Source organism: Mytilus californianus, unplaced genomic scaffold, assembly GCF_021869535.1.
Source record: "Mytilus californianus isolate M0D057914Y unplaced genomic scaffold, xbMytCali1.0.p SCAF_15, whole genome shotgun sequence".
NCBI classification, from domain to species: domain Eukaryota; kingdom Metazoa; phylum Mollusca; class Bivalvia; order Mytilida; family Mytilidae; genus Mytilus; species Mytilus californianus.
This window is the reverse complement of record NW_026262637.1, coordinates 22,914,542-22,938,104: the sequence shown is the minus strand read 5'-3', so window position 1 is coordinate 22,938,104 and position 23,563 is coordinate 22,914,542. Positions and strand designations below refer to the sequence as shown.

Here is a 23,563-nt window from a genome sequence, read left to right as displayed (position 1 = left end):
ATTGTAAAATAATGTGTCGATCAAAATAGTATACAAGGTTTGATTTTATCAATATATTCTTCATGCTTGAATTATATGATCAAAGACCGTTTCTAATATATATACATGTAGTTGTGTTGAGTTGTAGAGAAGTGTATATTTGGTAAATTAACAGCTTAGAATTCGACAGGAAATAATTAACTCTACCTGTACATGTACTTTTATAAGTACTTTTTTTTTTAAATTGGATATATATAAGGATCAAGGCAAATCAACTCATTACAATAACGGGTCCATCCAACTTATGGTGTCCACCAGGAGTTAATCTTCCATACATCATCCTAATGTAGATTTCTGGAAGAGAATATAAAGGATGCATCTCTTTTTTTCCCCTGTACAATGCAGTGTAGATCTACCATACAATGCAGTGTAGATCTACCATACAATGCAGTGTAGATCTACCATACAATGCAGTGTAGATCTACCATATTTTAAAGTTATTGCAAAATATCCCAATATAAATAGTGTGATACGTTATGATCTGCATGTAATGGCTCATAAACCAATTTGAATTGTTTCATATATGAAATCCTGCATGCGTTATTTTTTCACCGCAAACTGATTGATGGAAAATAATTAATAATGTCAAGAGACTTTTTGGTAGGGACATTGATGCACTTTTATACAGCTAGAATTTCGTTATCGTTAAACCGTAATATTGAATATTTCGTTTTGAGAATACTAGATGTCTCAAATTATGATTAAGGAAAAAACGAACCCGCGATATACATACTATACATAATTAACCTGATGCTAATTACACAAATTGAACCCCGCTATAGGTAGCAACTTACATTTTACACGATAATATGCTCTAGACGTTGTTTTTTTTTTTGTTGTGTTCAGATATAGAGCTAAATCATCTTCCATTTCCAGATGTGCATTTTTGTACAGTTGAAAATTTTTTAAAATACGATTCAACTTTAAACAACTCATCGATTGTCTTGTGCTCCGCTACCCCGAGTGCGGGAGGTCTTGGGTTCGATCCCATTCATGGTTAATCGATATTTTCATCTTCTCCCCGTCAACAAGAATGGGATGTCTAGAGGTAAGACTAATTACTGGTCGGCTAATGTAATATTGAAGCCAGTATCTACAATGCATATTCATATCTCAGTATCCTAAATATGGATGTGATATTTTCCGCTGGACGTTAAGCAGCAACCAATAAATCAATACAAAATATAGAAATGAAAACTGAAAAACCTATTTTACAAAGTTGAAAGGAACAAGTGAAAACACGTACAGACAGGAAATTTGTAAACGGCAAATAAAAGAACGAAATGGAAAACCCTTGTAGACTTCAAAATTATGTAACAATGTCTTTACGAATTATTAATAAAAGTAGAAGCAGTCAAATATGATACACATGAAGACGCTTGAATGACTAACAAAAGCACTTGATGGCGTTAATGGAAAACTTTCAATACCTTCCCAATTTAATATCAATTTGAAACTTATCCACAGAAACGACTGCTTTTAAAGAAATTAACATGCCATGCAATTCAAATTTGGAGTTGTGTTGATGAACAAGGCCGTTTCCTCGATCGGAAATGTATGGAAATTGTACTTACAAGAGTAATAGATAAAGTATAAGTTAGTATTCCAAGTCATATATGAATATGAGGTTTTATAATATATAGTAGGCATGGCATTGGTAAGTACTAAAAAACTCCCGTATACATGGACGGAGAGGTACCATAACAAGACCGATTAACCTATACTTTGTATACTGCAATGATTTCATCGAATTGCATTAGAAACAAGTTCAAACGATTTTTTATTTGCTGATACTCGATAAATTCTTGTTAAAAACCGTGTTCATAACTTATGATCTTGCTTTTGATTTTTGAAATCAAGGGAAAATATTACAAAGTGCAAATTATCACATACAAGGGAATACCATTTGGTTAGCAACTATCTTAATACCTGTTTTTTTTTGTTTTTTTTAGGAGTTTGTTCCCTTGGACGATGATGTATTTGAGAGGGATCAATATAGAAATTTATTCATTCTCACTGTATATAAATGTTTAATGGGTTATTATAGACCACTTCAGAGAAATACTGCAAATATAACACAACTGAATTTGGATACGGTGCTTGCACTTTATTCTGGACACATGCATGTACTAAAATATTTCATTAACACATGTCAAATTGCAGAAAACAAAACAAGACTTCATCAATTTTAAACAAGATATTCCAATAGAAAAAAAAATGTCAACACATACATTTCGGGACGCCCCTTAAAGTGAAAAGAATATGATAGGATACAATCATATAGTGACAAGCTTTAGACCAAAGATCTAGTCATCAGTTGGTTATCCAGACTTAAACTAACTATATTCTTTATGTATTATAGAAATAGAAAGTATTTTTAATTAGGACATGCATAGACTGCATTACCATGTCTTCAAAATATGTCCCAATTACAAAGGCCTTATCAATGTAAGAAGTATTGAAAACTAGAAGTGTGATCAGGCAGCCATACTACAATGTACCATTATAAATTTTGTATTTATATACTAGTAGTCTGGTACGTATTATCTCAATTGATATATACATTTACAGATGACTGATCATTTTCCTTCAATACAACACATTAACACCAATCACAAATATCTATGATGTATATAAAGTTTGATTGATTGTTATTTGCCTAATGTCCAGTGGCAAATATTTCTAGTACGATATATAATTCGTGCTTATTGGCTTCTAAAGGGAGCATCTCTGAGATTAAATCTTTTTTAGGTACCCTCGAAATTAAATTAAATGAAAACCTTGGCCAAATTCATTGAGCTCAGAAGCCCTATAGTTAAGACTGAAAAGTTGGGAGCAGACCTATATATATATACAAAGTCCTTGTAAACTTTAATCTTACAATCTCTTACTCCATTGTTGGTTGTCCTTTTTTACGCTAAGTCATCATTGTTTTTTAGTCAGTCTGATGTAGTTTGTCTCGCCTGCGACGAAAGTAGAAAAATGCGAGACATAGGGATTACAACCGGCCTCAGCTGAGACAGCTTAAACCATTTGTATAAAGCGTTATAATTCAGAATGTAAAAACCTGGATGCTTCATACCTTAAATGCAGATACCTTATTTTATGATGTTTCAGTCTGTCATATGACCATTGTCTTCGACTTTATTTCCATGGTTCAGTGATTGTTTGAACAAAAACTTGTAGTTTTTTTTGTTATATGAATTACTCACTAAATATGCTAAACATGAGTAAAAGGATAACTTTACTTGGTATATGGGTTCCTTGTAAGGTCTACATGTCTTTCGGACAGGTTCATCTGACCTTGACCTAAAAGGGGGGGGGGCGTAAAGGGTGTAACCCTTCTCCTTTGGTTGAAAATGAATCATTTTTTAGCTTAAAATCGTCCAAAAATTTGTCTTTTCGCTATGCTCCTCGATATTTATTCAGTTTATGAAATTACGCCACGCTTTATAAAATCCTGGGCACCAAAAGCAACAGGTCAACTATATTTGGCGTATAAAATGATTGCAATGTGGACATGTCCGACTGACAAGTTTTGTCTGACCTTGACCTTTTTTCATGGATCAGTGGACAATGTTTTTGTAGTTTTATTCTAATTTACTATAAGCAATAATTCATATATATATGTGAAGTATGGAATGACCGTAAGGTGTACATGTCTGTCTGGTAGGATTCATCTGACCTTGACCTCATTTTCATGTTATTTCTTATTCACTATGACCATTACTAACTTGTAATCTACTTGGAACATCTGCAATATATATTTATGAATAGTTGGATTTTGAGGCCATGTTTGTGACTTAATCAATTCTAAAAATGTTTATAATTTTTTTGGGTTATAATCAAATGGGTTCCAACTCAAATACAGTTGACAGACACTTTCAGATTTGTTTTTTTATCACCTAGAACTGTTTGCAAACTCTGGAAAAATATATGCCTCTGTATTTGATGTGAAGACCGCATCCAAAATCACAAGTTTGTTTTAAATTCTGTTTCCAAGTGTTCACCACAAGATGTTTCCTCTAACAGGATATCAATGCATATTTTAAGGATCTAACATGTCATGCTAGTGTCCATTATAATAGCTAGGCAAACCAAATGAAGCTGTGCACATTTTTTTGGTCCAACATGTCATGCTAGTGTCCATTATGATAGCTAGGCAAACCACATGAAGCTGTGCAAATTTTGGGGTCCAACATGACATGCTAGTGTCCATAATAATAGTAGGCAAACCAAATGAATCTGTGCACATTTTGGGGGTCTAACATGTCATGCTAGTGTCCATTATGATAGCTAGGCAAAACACATGAAGCTGTGCACGTTTTTAGGGTCCAACATGTCATGCTAGTGTCCATTATGATAGCTAGGCAAAACACATGAAGCTGTGCACATTTTTGGGGTCCAACATGACATGCTAGTGTCTATTATGATAGCTAGGCAAACCATATGAAGCTGTGCACATGTTTGGGGTCCAACATGTCATGCTAGTGTCTATTATAATAGCTAGGCAAACCACATGAAGCTGTGCACATTTTGGGGGTCCAACATGTCATGCTAGTGTCTATTATAATAGCTAGGCAAACCACATGAAGCTGTGCACATTTTGGGGGTCCAACATGTCATGCTAGTGTCTATTATAATAGCTAGGCAAACCACATGAAGCTGTGCACATTTTGGGGGTCCAACATGTCATGATAGTGTCTATTATAATAGCTAGGCAAACCACATGAAGCTGTGCACATTTTGGGGGTCCAACATGTCATGCTAGTGTCTATTATAATAGCTAGGCAAACCACATGAAGCTGTGCACATTTTGGGGGTCCAACATGTCATGCTAGTGTCTATTATAATAGCTAGGCAAATCACATGAAGCTGTGCACATTTTGGGGGTCCAACATGTCATGATAGTGTCTATTATAATAGCTAGGCAAACCATTTGAAGCTGTGCATATATTTCAAGCACTGAATTAATAAAGCTTTGCTGGAAAAACATGCCTTTTTTTTTAAAGAGCTTATAGTATCTGTTACATTCATAAGCCTTTATGCTGTATTGATAATACTTGAAAAGCAAAGCAAAATCAGGCTTTCTATCATGGATTCTGAAAGCTCGTCCAATCAAAGGATTGTTAACACTGGTTAGATCATTAAGAGAGATAGCAAAATTTTCAAGTTTTCTAATTAACCAATATGATCAAAATTAATAAAAAGTTCAATAAAAAAGTCATATATCATAGGGTATGCTTCGTCCTACAAGCATCTGTAACAATAAAATTATGCTGAAGGATAAGTGTGAAACCACAAGCATAATAAACTATTTCATTGTCTTCCATAATTTTTTTTTACTTAATATTAATCATTTTTACACTAATTTAATATATAACTTAAAAATTCAAGCAAGTCCATCTTGCAAGAAGCCTACAGCTTTTCTGATAAGCTTGTTTTATATTGGAAATAAATTTTGATGGTGTGCTTAAATCTCATATGACATTAGTCAATTCCATTTGATAGAGAAAACTGTGCTGCCAATGACTTGAATTGAATCTCACTTGGCATTTATAAATTATAGCAAGGATTTGACCATTTCTATTGAAGTAACTTCAATAAGAAGACATAGGCATGTTATCCAATCGAAGTATTATTTAGCAACTCAACACATTGAAGATTTAAATGGAATATCCAGACAACCCTTGAGGAATTTTTCAGTGAAAATTTTATGAACATCTCTTATAAGACATATTTTGGATTGGAAGAGCTTTCAGATCAGTCAACTAAAACATAAGGCATATATTTTATGACAAGGCATTTATTCTGTTAGTTATACATATACATTATGCAATTGTAGCCATTTTTTGATACTGATCGATAAATTGAGCAACAAAACTCTGCTAAAATAGATTGTCATGTTACCAGTTATCACCTATTCATAATTCATTTCCTCAAGTATACACTGATGTTCATTTCATTTCATTTTTTTTTACACTTCAAAAGAAACTGCTTTTTTACAGGAATACGAAAAACGAAAAATTGATTAAAAGCAGCGAATAATATCTCAAGATTGAAGGTTCAGGTAAAGCTAAGATACCAATTGAATGCAACTGTAAATTTATTCTTGGATATTTTCATAGAAAAAAGGCAGTATAACAATTCTGATAAAAAAGAACAAACTTTAATGATATTAATGGAATTTATAACAAACTATTACAAAAAGTCTTAAAATAAAAAGTGTATGAATAAATATATGAGAAAACAGAATTACAAATGCTGGACAAACAATATTGACTACAAAAATTCTTTCACAATGAGCAATTATAAATACATAACAAAGTTGCACAATAAAATGATGCCAATCAAAATTTAAAAATAATAGTTGTCATGCCTTCAAAAACCTACATGGTAGACAAACAATAAATGTCTTTTTTTTTTTTTAGATTGTAGGTAATTCTAGTATTAGTTCAGCATTTCAATAATTTAATAACAAAACAATGTAAACAACCACTATTAGGGGGAACAGTCAATTTCTACAACTGCATGTCTAACTTAAAATGGAATGTTTAATGTTTTCAATTGTTTACTAACAAATGAAATTTAATGCTTTAATCTATGTTTGGCAACATTTTCCTTTCGCGCAACATTTACTTTTCAACATGCACTCTAAAAGTTTTTTACATTAGCATAAAACTTCTATATATATGTTTGTACAATAAAATTTAAATATACAAAGAGTAAAATTACAATTTATGCAAAAACTTTAAAAAACATACATCTTAAATAGAGAGTAGAAATCAGTAACAAAAATAGAAAGAAATGTGGTAGCAAAATAAAACCTTATGTGCTTTTGTGTTGTACACAATACTTATTTATTTAAAGAATACTTTTTGGTAATACTGAATTATATTAAAATACAAACATTCTTACTTCCATAAAAATGATATCACAGTTTCTTAGAATTTTGATACACAATAATTTCTGGACGGATGTATACAAGTCATAATATCTGCACAAAGCCTCCTGGCAGTCTTCAGAGTCCATTTCTCTGAGAATTTTCATGAACTTACCATTTTTTTTTGCTTTTTTAAAAATCCAAATAGTAGATGAAATCAATTTTCAATCAGCTTGAACAATTAAAGGAGCTAAATACTGACTGTGTCGTATTCCGAAAGATGTTGCAGGGGCTTTCTTTTTAGTTATAACGACCTGTAAAAAGAAAACAGTTTTTTGCTTTTTAATCTGCTTCAGCAATTATAAGAGGAGCTAAATACTGACTATGTCTTATTCCAAAGGATGGAGCTGGTTGTTTTACTTTATGCATCCATACCTAAAAATATAGAAAAGATCTTTAGCATACAAGAATATCTATAGAAAATGTATTACATTTCAGAATGGCTCCGTCTTTTCTTCTAAATGTTTTCCTTATAATAAAGTAAATAACATTATGTCAAACAATAATTGACAGCATTGTTTTTCTTTATTTCTCAACTAACTTCCCATTTTACTGTCCAAAAATTTCAGTCCAGAAAATGAAAGAAAAAAAAAATCCTGATATTAGTAAAAATCAGTACCAAATTGACAAAAAATTGTATACTCTCTTTACTGAAAAGGGATTTCTTTTAATTATCATTGTTGAACAAATCGTCCCCTTATCCAGAGGACATAGCTGTTTGTTCTCTGCTCTATTCATACAGTTCATTCATTATTCAAGGGGGGTAATATGTTAAGGTCAGTGTGAATAAAAGAAAGACTACAATACTTACATTTTCTGGTGAATGAGCTCCTGGTCCAGGTTTCTTTGTGGTATCTCCTGGCATAACGTTTCTACTTGTCATACTATATAATGGTGATTTATCTTTATAAATACTGGGCTCTGTGGTGTTATATGTTCCTGCTCCTGGTGCCTGAAAACATGATGAGAATGAAAATAAAACTTCATAAATTTTATGCATCCAACATGTTTTTCTAAATAATATAAATTTAAAAAAAAAAAAAGGTTAATAAAGTACAAAATGCGCATTTAAGTAAAATTTCTCATGACCATCAATGTTATTTTTTTTAGAATATGTAAAGATTTCCATTTAATAACTGAGGCAGACTTTTAAATTTCCTGAGACAATCGAATAACTCTTAATGAAACAATGGTGCTTTGATTCAGTTCTGTTCCATGTTTAAAATGGAAATAAATATTAATTTGAAGACCTTTACTGTATGTAACATGAATTTATTATAACAAACACTTTATTTACCTTAGCTAAATCTTCATGGAAACTGCCAATTGTTGATCTTGCTTTCATTGAGAAAATTGGAGCTTGTTTCTGGCCACTAGTGACAGTTTTACCCAACATTGGAGTTAATGTGTAATTATTTGGAGCTGAAAATAAAAATTACTCAATGCAGTCTTCTTAATAGAGATTACTGTTACAATTCAACAAAAGTACTAAAGCCAGCACTATACTATAATAAAATTCTATGCGCTATTCTGTTACTGTAATATAAAACTAGCTATAATGAAATGGATACATAATCAATGAAGACTTGATTTATGTATGGATATTGAGTGGAGTAACAAATAAACTATCTGATACAACCTCTGCAATTTTTCAGGACTGGACACAGACTTGACCGTAAAGTACATGTTTAAACCTACAATATTTGTGGGATTGATGCAGACTATTTGAATGGTAGTCAAGGAATATTTATATTCAGGTTGGTGGTAGAAGTTTAAAGGTAAAATGTCATGTTGAAAAATAATCACTGAAAATCTCTTGCCGATCACAAAAACAGAATAAATGACCAAATGATGTTTGTAACCCTGGTTAAAATAAACATGGATGCATATGATAACCCTCTACCAAAACACTATCATTCTTGGCTGCCTACATTTACAAAGGGGTTTACAGTCCTTTGAACAAAACTCATCTAAGTTACAATTGGTAGGTAATTTACATACAGGCTGTCAATATTTAGGACTTATTTTACAAGTCATTTCTGACAAAAAAGATATCCTTGGCCCTGTGTTTTTACTAAAAATAGTTACTGTTTGGGGAAGCTTACATCTTTGAAGTTGTAAAACAAAGTTTTATTCATTATTACGAGTGACGATATTGATAAAAATGACCCAAATAGCTTACATGCATGTAGCAGACACCAACGCCTACAGATATTACAAAACTTGTATTTGCAAACAAATGTGCAACTTGGAAGACATTGTGTTAGGATAAATAAAATAATTTTCACCTAGAAAATTGATGTGGAATTTATGAAACAAATCTGAACAATACAATGTAATAGGCTTATCTTGGTAGAGGAAGGCATGCAATTTTCATGTTTCACATGAATAAACTTGACTTTGAACATCATCAAAATACTAAGCAGGGCACTCTTCTGTGTTTAAACATTAGTTTGGATAATTTTGTCATGAAATTCATCTACTTTGCGTTATTTTAAGATAAAATTAACAATACTTTATTTTTAATATAGTCTGTTTTTTTTAAATATAATTAACCCTCATTTGACGACATTACAACAATCAAGAATATAATGATGTTTTTCTGGTGAATATACAAGATTTTCAATAATTACACTCCAGTTTATATAAGGCAATAACAAAATCTTCATCTGAGAAAATGATCATTGATTACAGATAAATGTTATAATTATAACCGAAAGAGCGATCATTTTTGCATTAAAGTTTTATTTAATATCCTTTTCTGCTTGCTGTGATTAACAATAAAAACCACACTTACATGTTAAATAGTTCATATGAACTATTCCAGGAATTAATAGAAAACTTTCCTCATATGAAGCTATCCCAATGATTCAATTCCTTTTAATTATTTATAAGACCAGGTCATGGAAATTGCTGGTAATAATTAGCAAAATATTCTTTTATTAAGGGATAGCTGAGGTCAATTTTTTTATTAAGAATATCAGAGAACTGTTAAACAACAAATTAGAGTCTTTGTTGCTAATCTATGAAGTTTGACCATACACACAAGTTAAACAATCAAATCGCTGAGAAAGGTTAAAAAAGTTCAAGCTTGTAATTTGTACATGTATATTCTTTTCTTTAAGCGTGAAATATGTACATTTGAGGAAATGTATTTTCGTGACAGAACATGAATCTTAATTTGTAGGTGACTGGTGGTGTTTTTCAATAGGTATTTAATTGAAATGAATACTAGCGATAATATCTTTATTTATTTTATACTGTTTAAATTGATACATATTCAGATCACACGCAACCAGATCATTTCATTTATTCATGACTTCCATGCAAGGAAATTAAAACTCACCCAGGAAAAGTTGTAAAAAACAGGATGCCATGAATTTGATTAAATAAATAATCATTTGAGCCATATATTACTGCCATCCTCTAAAAATTAGTTATTTTTCTTCTTTTCCCAAAGTACCCTATCATATATAAAATGGGATTTGACCCCTATCATGTCTTCCCTTTTTTCCACCCATATACAAATTTCTAAATTTTGGAAACATGGTAGTGGTCAGTAAAATTAATATTCTCAAAAATCAAAACTGTTAAAAAACACCTTTTTTCTAAAATTGACTTATATCAGAGTTATCTCAAGATAAGACCAGACTATATTGGTTCATGTTTTAAAAAATTCCCTTACAGGCTATCCCTGATTCTCATTAAGATAATGGTATGATAAGATGTATATGACTGTAAGCAACTGATTTTACAACATTGAACTCTGAATGGAGAATTTCACCATTTTATAAAGCATTTCATTTTTTTTCTGTCTTGTGCATGTCTTACCTGTCTTTCTGTGAAAAAAGATTGATAATTTGATATGTGCAAAATTGTCCATATTAACTCATTTGAAAAAGTCCTATTTTTTTTTATATTTATTTAACTATATCAATCTTCTAGATAAATATTTTCGAGGCTGTGCTTAGCTGAGTCAGTTAAATTTGCTATTAAGGGATTTTATCCATTCAAGAATACTACAGTTAAAATGGTCTCATTCAAATATATATAGCTATATTGTTGTGTTCTTTATGTGAATCTCCAGTCTGGCTGTATAAATCTGCATATTTAACAAATGACTACACAAGCAGAAAACTATCCATCTTCAGATGACTTTCGTGAACTAACTTATGTTTCTATCAGAAATGTATAAAATTAAGAAAAGCTGCAGTTGAGAAAAATACTTCCAATGAAAATTTACATATCACCAAACAATTAAATCATATCAACATGTACGTTCTTTAGTTTTAAGTCTGTGGTTTACAGGCCCACAAGTTTATACTCCATTTTTACCTTAAAAACTGAAAAAATAAAATTAATTGGTTTTAGAACATACCAGGGTTATTATCTGTTCTCCTGTGTCTGTGTCTTGTTCCAAAGCTGTATTGTGGGTGTCTGAAGTGAGCTGTTTGGCCAACACCTTCTGGGCTGTAGGCACCGGGGCCTGGAACTTTGAACATTGTGGCATCTCTTTGCCGACTGTATAATGAATATTGAGGTGTGCCATCATTTCCGTCTCTATACACTTTTGGATTAGGATAATAGCAAGGTCCAGGACTGCAGTCATCCTTGAATTTACCATGACGAACACCAAATGGGTATGCTGGTCCTTTATTATGTACACTTCTCGGATCGTGAGTTTTCTGTCCAACTAATCCAGGTAGTCCATAACATGGTCCAGGACTGCTGTACATAGCAGCAATTGGCGCCCGGGGTTTTGTGTAATTGTAAACCATTTTGAATTTTACACGTTAAATCTCACTAAAAATACTGAAAAAGAAAACAGAAATGTTATATACACCTCTTTAACTAATAGGCTAACTATCATACAATATGGAATGCAATTATCTTTGGAGACGCAGTAGTGTTTCCCCTATCACACAAAAAGGGCATGGTAACTTCAATGAAAAAGGGCAACTAGAGCTTGCAAAAGATTAACAAAAGGGCACATAGATTATTCTAGGGCAATGAATGGTTATATTGCATTGGTAAAGTATGGACTGAAATTTGTTGATGGAATCAGAGCTCAAGATAGCAATCAATAAAAGTGTAATGTTTTAAAATATTTCAAGTTTTTAAATTTCCCACCTGTATTTGTACATGTATTAAAAAGGTCCCTGTAAATATGCCATGCATGACACTGCGGCAGATAGTCTCTAATGATCGGGTTGTAATATCAGTATTCTTCCAGGGTCCACGACTTGGGTTTAAAATTAGAGGCAGATCCTAGGTAAATTCACAGACTTATTTCAAAATTAGTCAGAATTCCTTTTCATAATTTGGTCTTTTGACAAGTAAAAAAATTCCTATACCACATACAAGAAGAGATGATTTAAATAAACCTTGAAATACCTGTTTATGTCCAGGCACCTTATTGTTTACACAAAATCTTCTTAGATTCATTTTGTAAACAAAGTTATTTATTGTGTACACAAAAATTGTTTGCAAACCACTTACAAAGCTATCTTAGCAGTTAATACAAATTTTGAGAAACTATCTTTTATTGACCACTGAAGAGCACTTATTGTAAGCAAATTGGTAATCTTGTTCAATCAAGGGTAGTAAAATTGATAATTTATATCTATATAATTATCTAAAAGTTAAAATAGTGGAAAGAAAATTTATCTAATCCACCCAAGCAGATGATAAATTTCCCATGAAAAATCAAACATGTTTATTCTTTAAAGTAACCTAATAAAAATTTATGAAAATGGCATTAACAAAATATTATTTGTATGTTCAATTCAATTTCAAATAAAACTACTGAGTACCTTATATTCTATTCTCAATATATATGCTTGCCTCCACCGAAAATAAATTATTAACTACAAATATAGTCACTAAGTGGCTTTACAAACCAAAAACTTAAACCTTATTTTGAATATATGTATTTTAAATAAAGTATGTAATTCAAAACCACATCAAATATATTTAAAAATTTTCCATTCTATTAGTCTTCTTACTCATCCATAAAACTCATAAATACAAAAGTATTTTATGCTGAAAACATGACAAATAAACATAAATGAAATTCAATTTCTTACCTTCAAATTTTTATGGCATAAATCAAATAAAAAAGAAAATAAACTGTCAGCTAATGATATCTCTCATGCTATATGTATAATTTAACTCTAATTGTATTGTGTTTGGTAATGGCTACCCAGCAACCAGTGTCACTACCTGAATGAACTTGTAAAACATTTAATTATTGGTCGATTTATTTGGCTTGTGCCAATCAATCGACCCAGCACAATTAGTGATAAAACCCAGGCATTTAATTACTTTTTTATGTGTTGGATAATAGAAAGTATTAGTTATAATCCAAGTAACACAATCAACCCTAATAAATCTGATATTGAAATATTAGTTGATTATTTGGTAACGATAATACTCAAGACATTTTTTAACAAAATAATTAACCCTAATTTGATAACCTTAAGACAATTCTTTCTGTCGTCACCAACAAATAAGTCAAATATAATCGCCACTTAATTCTGATTTACATTTGTACATAAGTATCTCTAAAATTATCAAGTTTTAACCTTAATTGAATTAATTAATATATGTTTGTTTGATTCCAGCTTGGACTAAGAGATAAATGTATTTAATGTCCTAAATTCCAGTGACAAATATTTTGTTTAGATTCTATACAAAAATTACGTCACAATAAATCACTTTTGTAGTGGAAAATGGCTTGAGGTTAGATATGTTGGGAAGGATGGATATTTTGCCTGCCAACCAGCATGTTAAATTGCTCAGTCTTTAGTTTTCTATGTTGTGTTTTGTATACTATTGTTTGTCTTTTGGTTTTATTCTTTTTTACCATGACATTGTCAGTTAATTTTAGAATTATGAGTTTGAATGTCCCTTTGGTATCTTTCGCCTCTCTTTTATAGGTGCTCAAAGAGTTATTTTGAATTTGCAAAGAGTTTGACAATCCCCCAAAATTTCTTTATATCAATTTAATGTTACCACATTGACCTGACATAGTTGAGTAAAATACACAAAAAATACTCCCCCTCCAACCTCAACTCTATGGTCTAACTACACAACTACGGAAATTACTGTGCAATCTTGGTGGCCAAATTGTATTGCCATCTGATATTTCTTTACTTTTAAGGTAATCTAAACTTCATACTTTTTTTCAAAACAAATGACAATATGAAACAGACATCAATATATTTTGAAGTTATTTTTGCAGGTGTCTGTTGGTTAGCATAGTTTCCTTGTATAACAAGACATGAAACTTGAATGTATACTATTAAGCCAATGGTAATATATTCAAAATGCATAACTATCCAGTCATCAAACTTTAAATTTCATACTAACTTGCTAAACACAGCATTGTAATTTGCATTATGATTATACAAAAAAATACTAAATGGGTGAAATATATCTTGGTTCCCTGATTTTTTTAAAATATTTTCTTTGATTAAATAATAAAATATGGAAAACATTACATAAACACAGATTAAGGTTTTTCCAAACATTAACTTTCGAAGAGCTCCTTATAGTCATTAGAATAATACATTTCCTCAAAATATACCAAATTTACAAGATTTAAGATTTTGATTACAATAGTCTACAGTATGTCACAGGAACTTTTTAAGTTTCAACATAATAAAAGGAGAATTGAGTATACACCATTGAACCAGCAAGCCAAAGACAGAAAAAAGACTGCAGAGGTAAAAAATGCATATATATTGTCTACATGTAAATCTATTATCAACAGTTTGTCTGTAAAATAAAAGTCATTTAATAAATACTTTATGGAAAATTTTATTATTGTCGTATTAATTGCACAGATATCTTAACTTTCTAGATATTTTTGCATTTGATTTTCCCCAGACTTTATTTCAACAGCACTTAGTTGTTTTACAGTGCTAAACATTACAAAAATAAGAATATGTGCTATAACTGCCAATGAGCCACTTATCCACGACTTGTTTAGTTGAATTTTGAAAGGGGAGGGGGTTTTAGTAGAAAACAAACTGATTATATCATGTACATATTGGTTTAATAAAGTACAATGTATTCACATTCACTGAAAAGACTTAAATACTAATTTGTTCCAGACTAATATTAACACCATAATGTGGATATATCTGTACTATATACTATAAGGTAATTTTATATATCCCAGATCACTCAATATTGCATATTTATTCCTGTTTAGGACAAATAAATAAAATTGAGAATGGAAATGGGATATATTTACTAACTAGGAATACCCAAAATTTGGAACATCCTTTTAATTATTTTTCAATTTCAGAGTGAGACCTTTAATTAGAGAATATCTTCACTTCAAACATAACATAAATAGTTACCCCACCCCATAATTTATCTCCACTAGAAGAGCCCATCAGTTGGCAGCTCAATTTTTTTAGATGTAAATCCAAAGCTAATTCCTAAAAATGTCTGATTGGGTTTTTTTTATTGACTAGATATCAAGGGGTTCATCATAGAGCAGCATTTCTTTGGATGACTTAAAATGGGACATGCTTTCCTACAGTCATTACCCAACAGTCTACTAACTAGAATGATAATTTAGGTGCACCCTATTCAGTATATATACACTTCTCAGCAGTTATAACCCCTCTGCCATATCTTTTTGGCATTCTATATGTCACATGCATTAATGTACTCATTTAGAGAAAGAAATAACACGGGCATGCTCCTGACGCAAAAAAAACTTTGCCAGTAAGATTATGATGAAGAACATATAGAGTTGATGCTACACAAGTTTGTCCGCCTTTTTCTGTAAATTACAGCGTTCCAGTAAAATTTTAATTCCACAAAAGAAAAATGATTGTTGTATGATGTCAATAGTACAGTGTAGCAGATTCCTAAATAGTTGTAGTAAGGTATATTGTTTTCTATGTATTTTTACTGAATCAAGATGGATTGAAATTTAGTACTAAAAGTTTCTATTTTCAGGTGACCCAGTCCATATAGGGCTATACTAAAGAAATCCGTACCCTATATTCAACCAATACTGTACCCTAACACTAGCCCAAACCCTTACCTTAAAGTACAAGGTCCCATAATTCAAAGTACAAGAAGACATAAGCTTTCATATAAAACACAATGAAACATATATTACATGAAAAGGCATGAACAAAAATATTGAGCAAGAAATTTTAACTTCAAATTATACTGTTAAGATGAAAACCTCAACAATTTAGTTACTGAATTTCAGGATAAAAATGTTTGCATGTCAACAATACACTTGCATGCTGACCTTAACTTACCACCTTGTATTCCATAAAAAAATATGAGGAGTTAATTACGTAGATTTCCCCTTGATTAGATACGTAAACAAGATAAAAATCAATTGAACGTATTAAACAGAGTATTGAAACACATAGTCATTTCATGTCTTAAAGGAGAAACACTCTTATCCACCATTTTTATGGAACACAAATTATCTAATCTATTCACTATCATGCAATTCATTTTATTTATTTAAACTTCTATAAATGCAAATAACAGTTTGGTTAATTATATTGTCTCGTGTCATGCTATCAATTTAAACTCACCTGTTATTTCAAATAAGTGAGATCCACCATGCAATAAAACTGCAGCCCTATCTTCTACAGGAAACGTTGTCACACAAACACGACACAGTCTGAGAGGAGGGACTCGTGACCAATTTCGATGAATCTGATTGGATATTTCGATAGCAACGTTTCCATCGCTACCCTAGAAACAGGGGAGACTATCGAGAAAAGTCTTCCCGCCAATAAATTACATCCGGTAAATCTAAAACACCAAAATAAGAATTGAGGTCGATAAAATGACAACGGAAAGGTACTACGCGTATTTTTCTGTGTTTCTTTTCTATATTTGATGTTCATTATTAAAGTTGCCGTTTTTAATCAACGACATGTATATTAAATACATTATTAGATAAACACTAATATTAAATATGCATCAATCATTTGACTCCATCAAGAAGAAGAAGAAATCATTCAGTGGGACCAATATATAAAGGGACTTAAAGTATTGCCTTTTGATATTGATAGAAAATATATGACCTTGACCGTGAAGAGAAAATAATGTAGAACGGATCCAGGGGGGGGGGGGGGGGGGGGGGGGGGGCTCGCCTCCCTTTTGTGGGAAAAAAATTGGTTGATTATATACGGAATTACTGAAGCATGACTGTAGCGGGCTCCCTCTTATGGCAGTCAGTGCCCCCTTATAAAAAGTTCTTGATCCGCCACTGATTATGTAGTACCGACCGTGCGAGGGCTGTATAGCCAGTCAAGGTCGTTAAAAACTCCCATCATCATCTGATTATGTATATATGGTTGGAAATAGGACGCTTCATATAGGGTGGCATAGTCTATTTTTTATTGAATTTAGTTTATAGTTTTCCGGACTGAAAAGCATTGAAAAAGTGTTTTTTTCTAAGAATTTCAGTTAATGGTTTTTTTTTATCAAAATTGTGGTTAATTCTTTATTTAGTTAATACATTTGTTGTATCTATAAATATACAAATAACATAAACTGCTAGAAATTCAATGAAATGGGGAATATTTATTTGTAAGTTTGATTGCATTTTTATGAGTTTAGAGGATTAAAGTCATGCAATCTTGGTTATTGTCTTAAGTGAATCACTGATAATTGTGACACAATTATTGATAACAACAGATCAATATAGCTCTGATTTCAAAATGAAATAGACCCTACTTGCATTCTTTTATTAAACCAGATTCTTTGTTTTCTTAAAAAAAAACTTACATCTGATTAATCCATACTAATTTACCTTTGAAACACAATTTGAAGAATTTTTGTATGCAGTGTAGATCGTAAGTTACAAACAAATAAGTAGCTGTGGGGCATTAAAAAAAATTAGTTATTGTTGATTACTAATAGAAGTTTCAAGTCGGTTCATGTATTATAATTAGTCCTAGCCATTTATTTTTTCTAGGGCGGGGATGGGTTTTCTCTCTTTGGACAAACATTTTTTTCCCCGAGATAAGTCATAAGCGATTTTTTTTAACATACAGGAATGAGATTTTTTTTAAATTCAAGGCTGGAATGACCCCCCTCCCCTTATTTTCAATAGAAATAAACTATTTGTCTCTTCCCTTCTGAAACAAAGTATATTTGTTTCAAGAAATTAAGAATCAACCATAATACACAATGAGATGATATGTAAATTGATGGGATTAACAAAATTGTGCTCACTTATGTGTATAAATAAATTTTTCATCCGTCAACTAGATATCTGTACTCTGTGTCTATCTAAAGAACTGTTGTATTTGCCTTATTGTTGACCCATTTCAACACTTTTCCAGACATTTTCATCACATTTTTTGCTTTTGATATAAATAAGAAGATGTGGTATGATGCCAATGAGACAACTTTCCATCCAAGTCACAATATATCAAGTTAACAATTATTGGTCAAAGTACGGCCTTCAACACAGAGCCTTCACTCACACCGAACAGCAAGCTATAAAGGGCCCCAAAATGACTAGTGTAAAACAATTCAAACCGAAAACCAACGGTCTAATCTATATAAAAAAACGAGAAACGAAAAACGCCTATGAACCACACCAACAAACGACAGTCTGGGAGAAAATTATTTACTTATTAATCTTTATTGGCTTTTGACTAGCTTAAGTTACTGCGTGTTCTCTTGTCATTTTAAAGATAAGAAGATGTGATATGATTGCCAATGAGACAACCCTCCATCAGAGACCTATTGACGTGGAAATTAGCAACTATATCTCACCGTACAGGCTTCTTCGATGAGCTAAACATACCACATACCAAGTTATAAAAGGCCCAGAAATGAAAAATGTAAAACAATTCAAACGAGAAAACTAAATACCTATGCACAAAAAACTCAACGTAAAACAAATATGATATACAGCAACAAACGGCAACCACTGAATTACACGGTCCAGACTTGAGACAGGCACTGACAGAATGTGGCGAAGTTAAACATGCATGTTTGGGGCGCCCAATCATCCCCTAACCTGGACCAGTGGTGCAACAGCACAATACAAGAACACAGTTTATAATACCAATACCAATACCAAATTGTTTATTATAGTGACATGTGTTTTATAATATTAAACAGTATATCAATAAGTGGTTATAATTACATGTATCAAAACCCGGCCCTTTTGAAAACAAATCATGATGGCATACTGCAATAATCGATAACCACTGCAGGCGCGGAATAAGCTATTTCGAAAAGTGGGTGTCCAATCCCCGAAACACCACGAACCGTTTACATAATTAAAAAAAAAAATACAAATAAAACAAATCTAAACTAGAGGCTCTAAAGAGCCTGTGTCGCTCACCTTGGTCTATGTGCATATTAAACAAAGGACACAGATGGATTCATGACAAAATTATGTTTTGGTGATGGTGATGTGTTTGTAGATCTTACTTTACTGAACATTCTTGCTGCTTACAAATATCTCTATCTAATAATGAACTTGGCCCAGTAGTTACAGTGGAAAATATTTTGTAAAAATTTACCAAAATTTACAAAATTTATGAAAATTGTAAAAAATTGAGTATAAAGGGCAATAACTCCTTAAGGGGTCAATTGACAATTTTGGTCATGTTGACTTATTTGTAGATCTTACTTTGCTGTACATTATTGCTGTTTACAGTTTATCTCTATCTATAAAAATATTCAAGATAATAACCAAAAGCTGCAAAATTTTCTTAAAATTACCAATTCAGGGGCAGCAACCCAACAACGTGTTGCCTGATTGGTCTGAAAATTTCAGGGTAGATAGATCTTGACCCACTGAACAATTTTATCCAGTCAGATTTGCTCTAAATGCTTTGGTTTCAGAGATATGAGCCAAAAACTGCATTTTACCCTATGTACTATTTTTAGCCATGTCGGCCATCTTGGTTCATGGGCGGGGTCATCGGACACATTTTTAAAACTAAATACCCTAATGATGATTGTGGACAAGTTTGGTTAAATTTGTCTTAGCAGTTTCAGAGGAGAAGTTTTTGTAAAAGATTACAAAAATTTACGAAAAATGGTTAAAAATTGACTATAAAGGGCAATAACTCCTTTAGGGGTCAACTGACCATTTTGGTCATGACAACTTATTTGTAGATCTTACTTTGCTGAACATAATTGCTGTTTACAGTTTATCTCTATCTATAATAATATTCAAGATAATAACCAAAAACGGCAAAATTTCCTTAAAATTACCAATTCAGGGGCAGCAACCCAACAACGGGTTGTCTGATTCATCTGAAAATTTCAGGGCAGATAGATCTTGACCTGATAAACAATTTTACCATGTGTCAGATTTGCTCTAAATGCTTTGGTTTCAGAGATATAAGCCAAAATCTACATTTTACCTCTATGTTCTATTTTTAGCCATGGCGGCCATCTTGGTTGGTTGGCCGGGTCACCGGACACATTTTTTAAACTAGATACCCCAATAATGATTGTGGCCAAGTTTGGTCAAATTTGGCCCAGTAGTTTCAGAGGAGAAGATTTTTGTAAAAGTTAACGACGACGGACGACGACAGACGACGACGGACGACGACAGACGACGACGACGGACGACGGACGCCAAGTGATGAGAAAAGCTCACTTGGCCCTTTGGGCCAGGTGAGCTAAAAATGGGGGTTCCAACCCTCGGAACACCCCGCTTGGATCCGCCAATGCACCGAATAACAGACCCCTGACTTAGGACAGGCGCATATAAAAAGTGGGGGTTAAACATGTTTGCAGGCGCACCCTCCAACCTTGGACAATAGTGCAACAGCATAACATAATAAGAACAAACTATACAAATCAGTCGAAAAGGGCTTTACTCATCAGATCGAAAAAAAAACAAAAAAAAAAAACAACACCAAAGACACAAAGTACAGATCTGAAAGCTATAGTTCAAAGCCAATAAGAGCTAATTAAAATAATCATTTTGTCTTTATTTTTTCTTTTTTTTTTTGTGGTTCGTTTAGACCTGGTGAGTCAAACAATTTCCAACTGATTTCACGCTTTGTTGTTATGTTGTGTTGTGCTGTTACATCACGGTTCCAGGTAAGTTAATGGGAGCTTGGCGTAGAGCGATCGCAGACATGTTTAACCTACTGTAGTCACAATATTCTACATGTGTCTGTCCCAAGTCATGAGCTTGTAATTGAGTGGTTGTCGTTAACTGCTGTTTATCATATTTGTGTTTCGTTAACTGGTTTGTCATAAATCATGTCGTTGGGTTTGTTTGAATTGTTCACATTTTGTTATTTAGGAACCTTTTGCAATCACACCGCATCTCCTTATTGTATACTAGTTGCAATGAACCAGGTTTGATGAAGGTTTGGGACACGAATAATAATTCTTAAGTGTTACATTTATTTTCTGTAATATTTGCAGCTATCTTGTGAAAGGAGATTTGGGCTATACGTCACATGCAATCTAACATACATACTGATTGTTAATAATTAAAAATGATTAGAACAAATATGGACACATATACATGATGGAAGAGAGCCAGAACAAAGAGGGATAACTCCATTTGTTTACCTTAACTTGTGTCTCTTTTCCTATCTGATATGGAAAGTTTTATTTAGATACAAACTATACGTCATTGAGACAGCAAAAGGTTTCGGTGTAATTTTGAGGAAGAGGGCTACGTATTGTTCAGATTTGTGCTATTTTCTTTTTTAAATCAGAATAGTTATGGCTATGTTTGATGGTATCCTATCCCCAAATCAGTTACAGTTGCTGTACGCTTGATGGTATCCTATCCCCAAATCAGTTAAAATTGTGGTATGCTTGATGGTATTCTATCCCAAATTTAGTTACAGTTGTTGTAAAATGTTACGTTATCAATTTTCCCGAAGTCTTTTACGGGATTTTCCCCCATAAATATATACATATTGTAGTGCTAAATTTATTGTGATTCAAAAGCAAGCTGAACAAAATCTGTCATTCTCATTATTCGATATTTATCATTTCCAGTACAGCAATATGTATTATGTCAATTTGAAAAAACGCAATATTTGTCAATGAATAACAATTACAAAAACATTAAAAATATATAAAAGAAATTGAAAATGGTCACATTTGGACAAGATTGTAACTCTGACAAACGGAACATGATTTGTGATAAAATATTATGCAACGGCAAATCAATGTCAAATTATTTTTGAAGAATTGATTGGACATGACTTACTTGACCATGTTTACCGGAATAATAGGCTTGGTTTATTAGCTTCTTTCAATCATAATTTTTGAATGTTCTTAGTATTGCACCATTATTTGGATAAAAGATTTTAAAGTATTTAAAAAACGCCAAGTGAGTAATCAAAATTGAAAAGTTGGTTGAGTGCAGACAACAAAACGACAAACGGTACACAGAAAACTTAAAATTTAGCATTAAACCTAACATAAATCTGAGATGACCGAAGGTGCTCTGAAATGATAGCAGATACTCACACGGCTATGGTAGAGGACACCAGATGCACTGCTCGTGACACGTAGAAATCAGGTAAAAAGTCACGTGAGAAAAAAAGGACTTGATTATGGCTATGAGAATTGGAACATTTTCTTAGTCATCTGCGACAGATATTCTGTAAATGTCGCGATGTAGGCATCCATATTTTTTTTTCGAGAGGATGAGGACATTATAAAAACCTTTGGTCCAGTAGGTTTCTTGTATCCAGCAACACCCTTTCAATAAAATCTTGAGTTGTTAAAACATTATCACTGGAACTTAAAAAGAGAGACAATACAAACAGGGCAATACAAAAAGTTGAAAAAAATACAGACAACACCTTGTGGGAAAAGAAACTAGAGTCTGTGTCGCTCACTTGTATCTATGTGCATCTTTAACAATGGCCACATTCCAACATTGTAGACTAACATATAATTCATGATTCATTTTTTATCGTGCTCTGCCGATCATTTTTACTGTTTACAGTTTCTCTCCATCGACAAATTTTTGCACCAAATAAGAAAGGATAAAAAGTATCGTCATTTAATGGCAATTACTCCTGTACGGAGTTGACTAACAATTATGGCTATGTTGACATGTCTGTAGATCTTGTCTTGCTTAACTGATTAGTTTTTCTTTTTCCACCAAAGTATGAACAAAAATTGTATAAAAGTCATCATTATAGGGTAATAACTCCTATAAAGAGTTAACTGACATATTTGGCCATGATGACATGCTTGAAAATCTCGTCCTGTTTAACATTTTTGCTGTTTTAAAGTTCATGTTATCTGTTTTTGTTTTAAGAAAGTAGGCAATAACCCATACACAATTGGTAAAAAACTAATGCCAATAAAATCCTATAAGGAGTACTGACAATATCGTCTGAGTTGACTTGTAAGATCTTGTTTTGTTCATAGTTTTTGCTTCATAAAATTTCTGTTTATCTATCAATATTTTCATGATTATAGACAAAACGCACAAAAAAATGTAAAAAACCTTCAGTATAGGGCAATAATTCCAATAAGGAGTTGATTGACGATTTTTGCCATTTAACTTATTTGTAGATATACTGTCTTGCTGATTAATTTTTCTGTTCAAAGATT

General features: G+C 32.1%; 1 protein-coding gene across 2 annotated transcripts; it reads right to left on the bottom strand.

The window, feature by feature from the left end:
* Positions 1-6,192: 6,192 nt before the first annotated feature.
* Positions 6,193-16,726, bottom strand: LOC127725692 (outer dense fiber protein 3-B-like). 2 transcript variants are annotated; one of them, XM_052232857.1, is made up of 5 exons: positions 16,564-16,726; positions 11,361-11,794; positions 8,280-8,404; positions 7,794-7,934; positions 6,193-7,357 (listed from the first exon to the last, which is right to left on the bottom strand). In XM_052232857.1, exons 2-5 carry the CDS (start codon positions 11,758-11,760, stop codon positions 7,265-7,267), a joined length of 759 nt encoding a protein of 252 aa, XP_052088817.1. In that variant the 5' UTR covers positions 11,761-11,794; positions 16,564-16,726; the 3' UTR covers positions 6,193-7,264. The 2 variants fall into 2 exon arrangements, with proteins under 2 accessions (XP_052088817.1, XP_052088818.1); XM_052232858.1 differs by lacking the exon at positions 16,564-16,726 and adding an exon at positions 13,069-13,181.
* Positions 16,727-23,563: the final 6,837 nt, after the last annotated feature.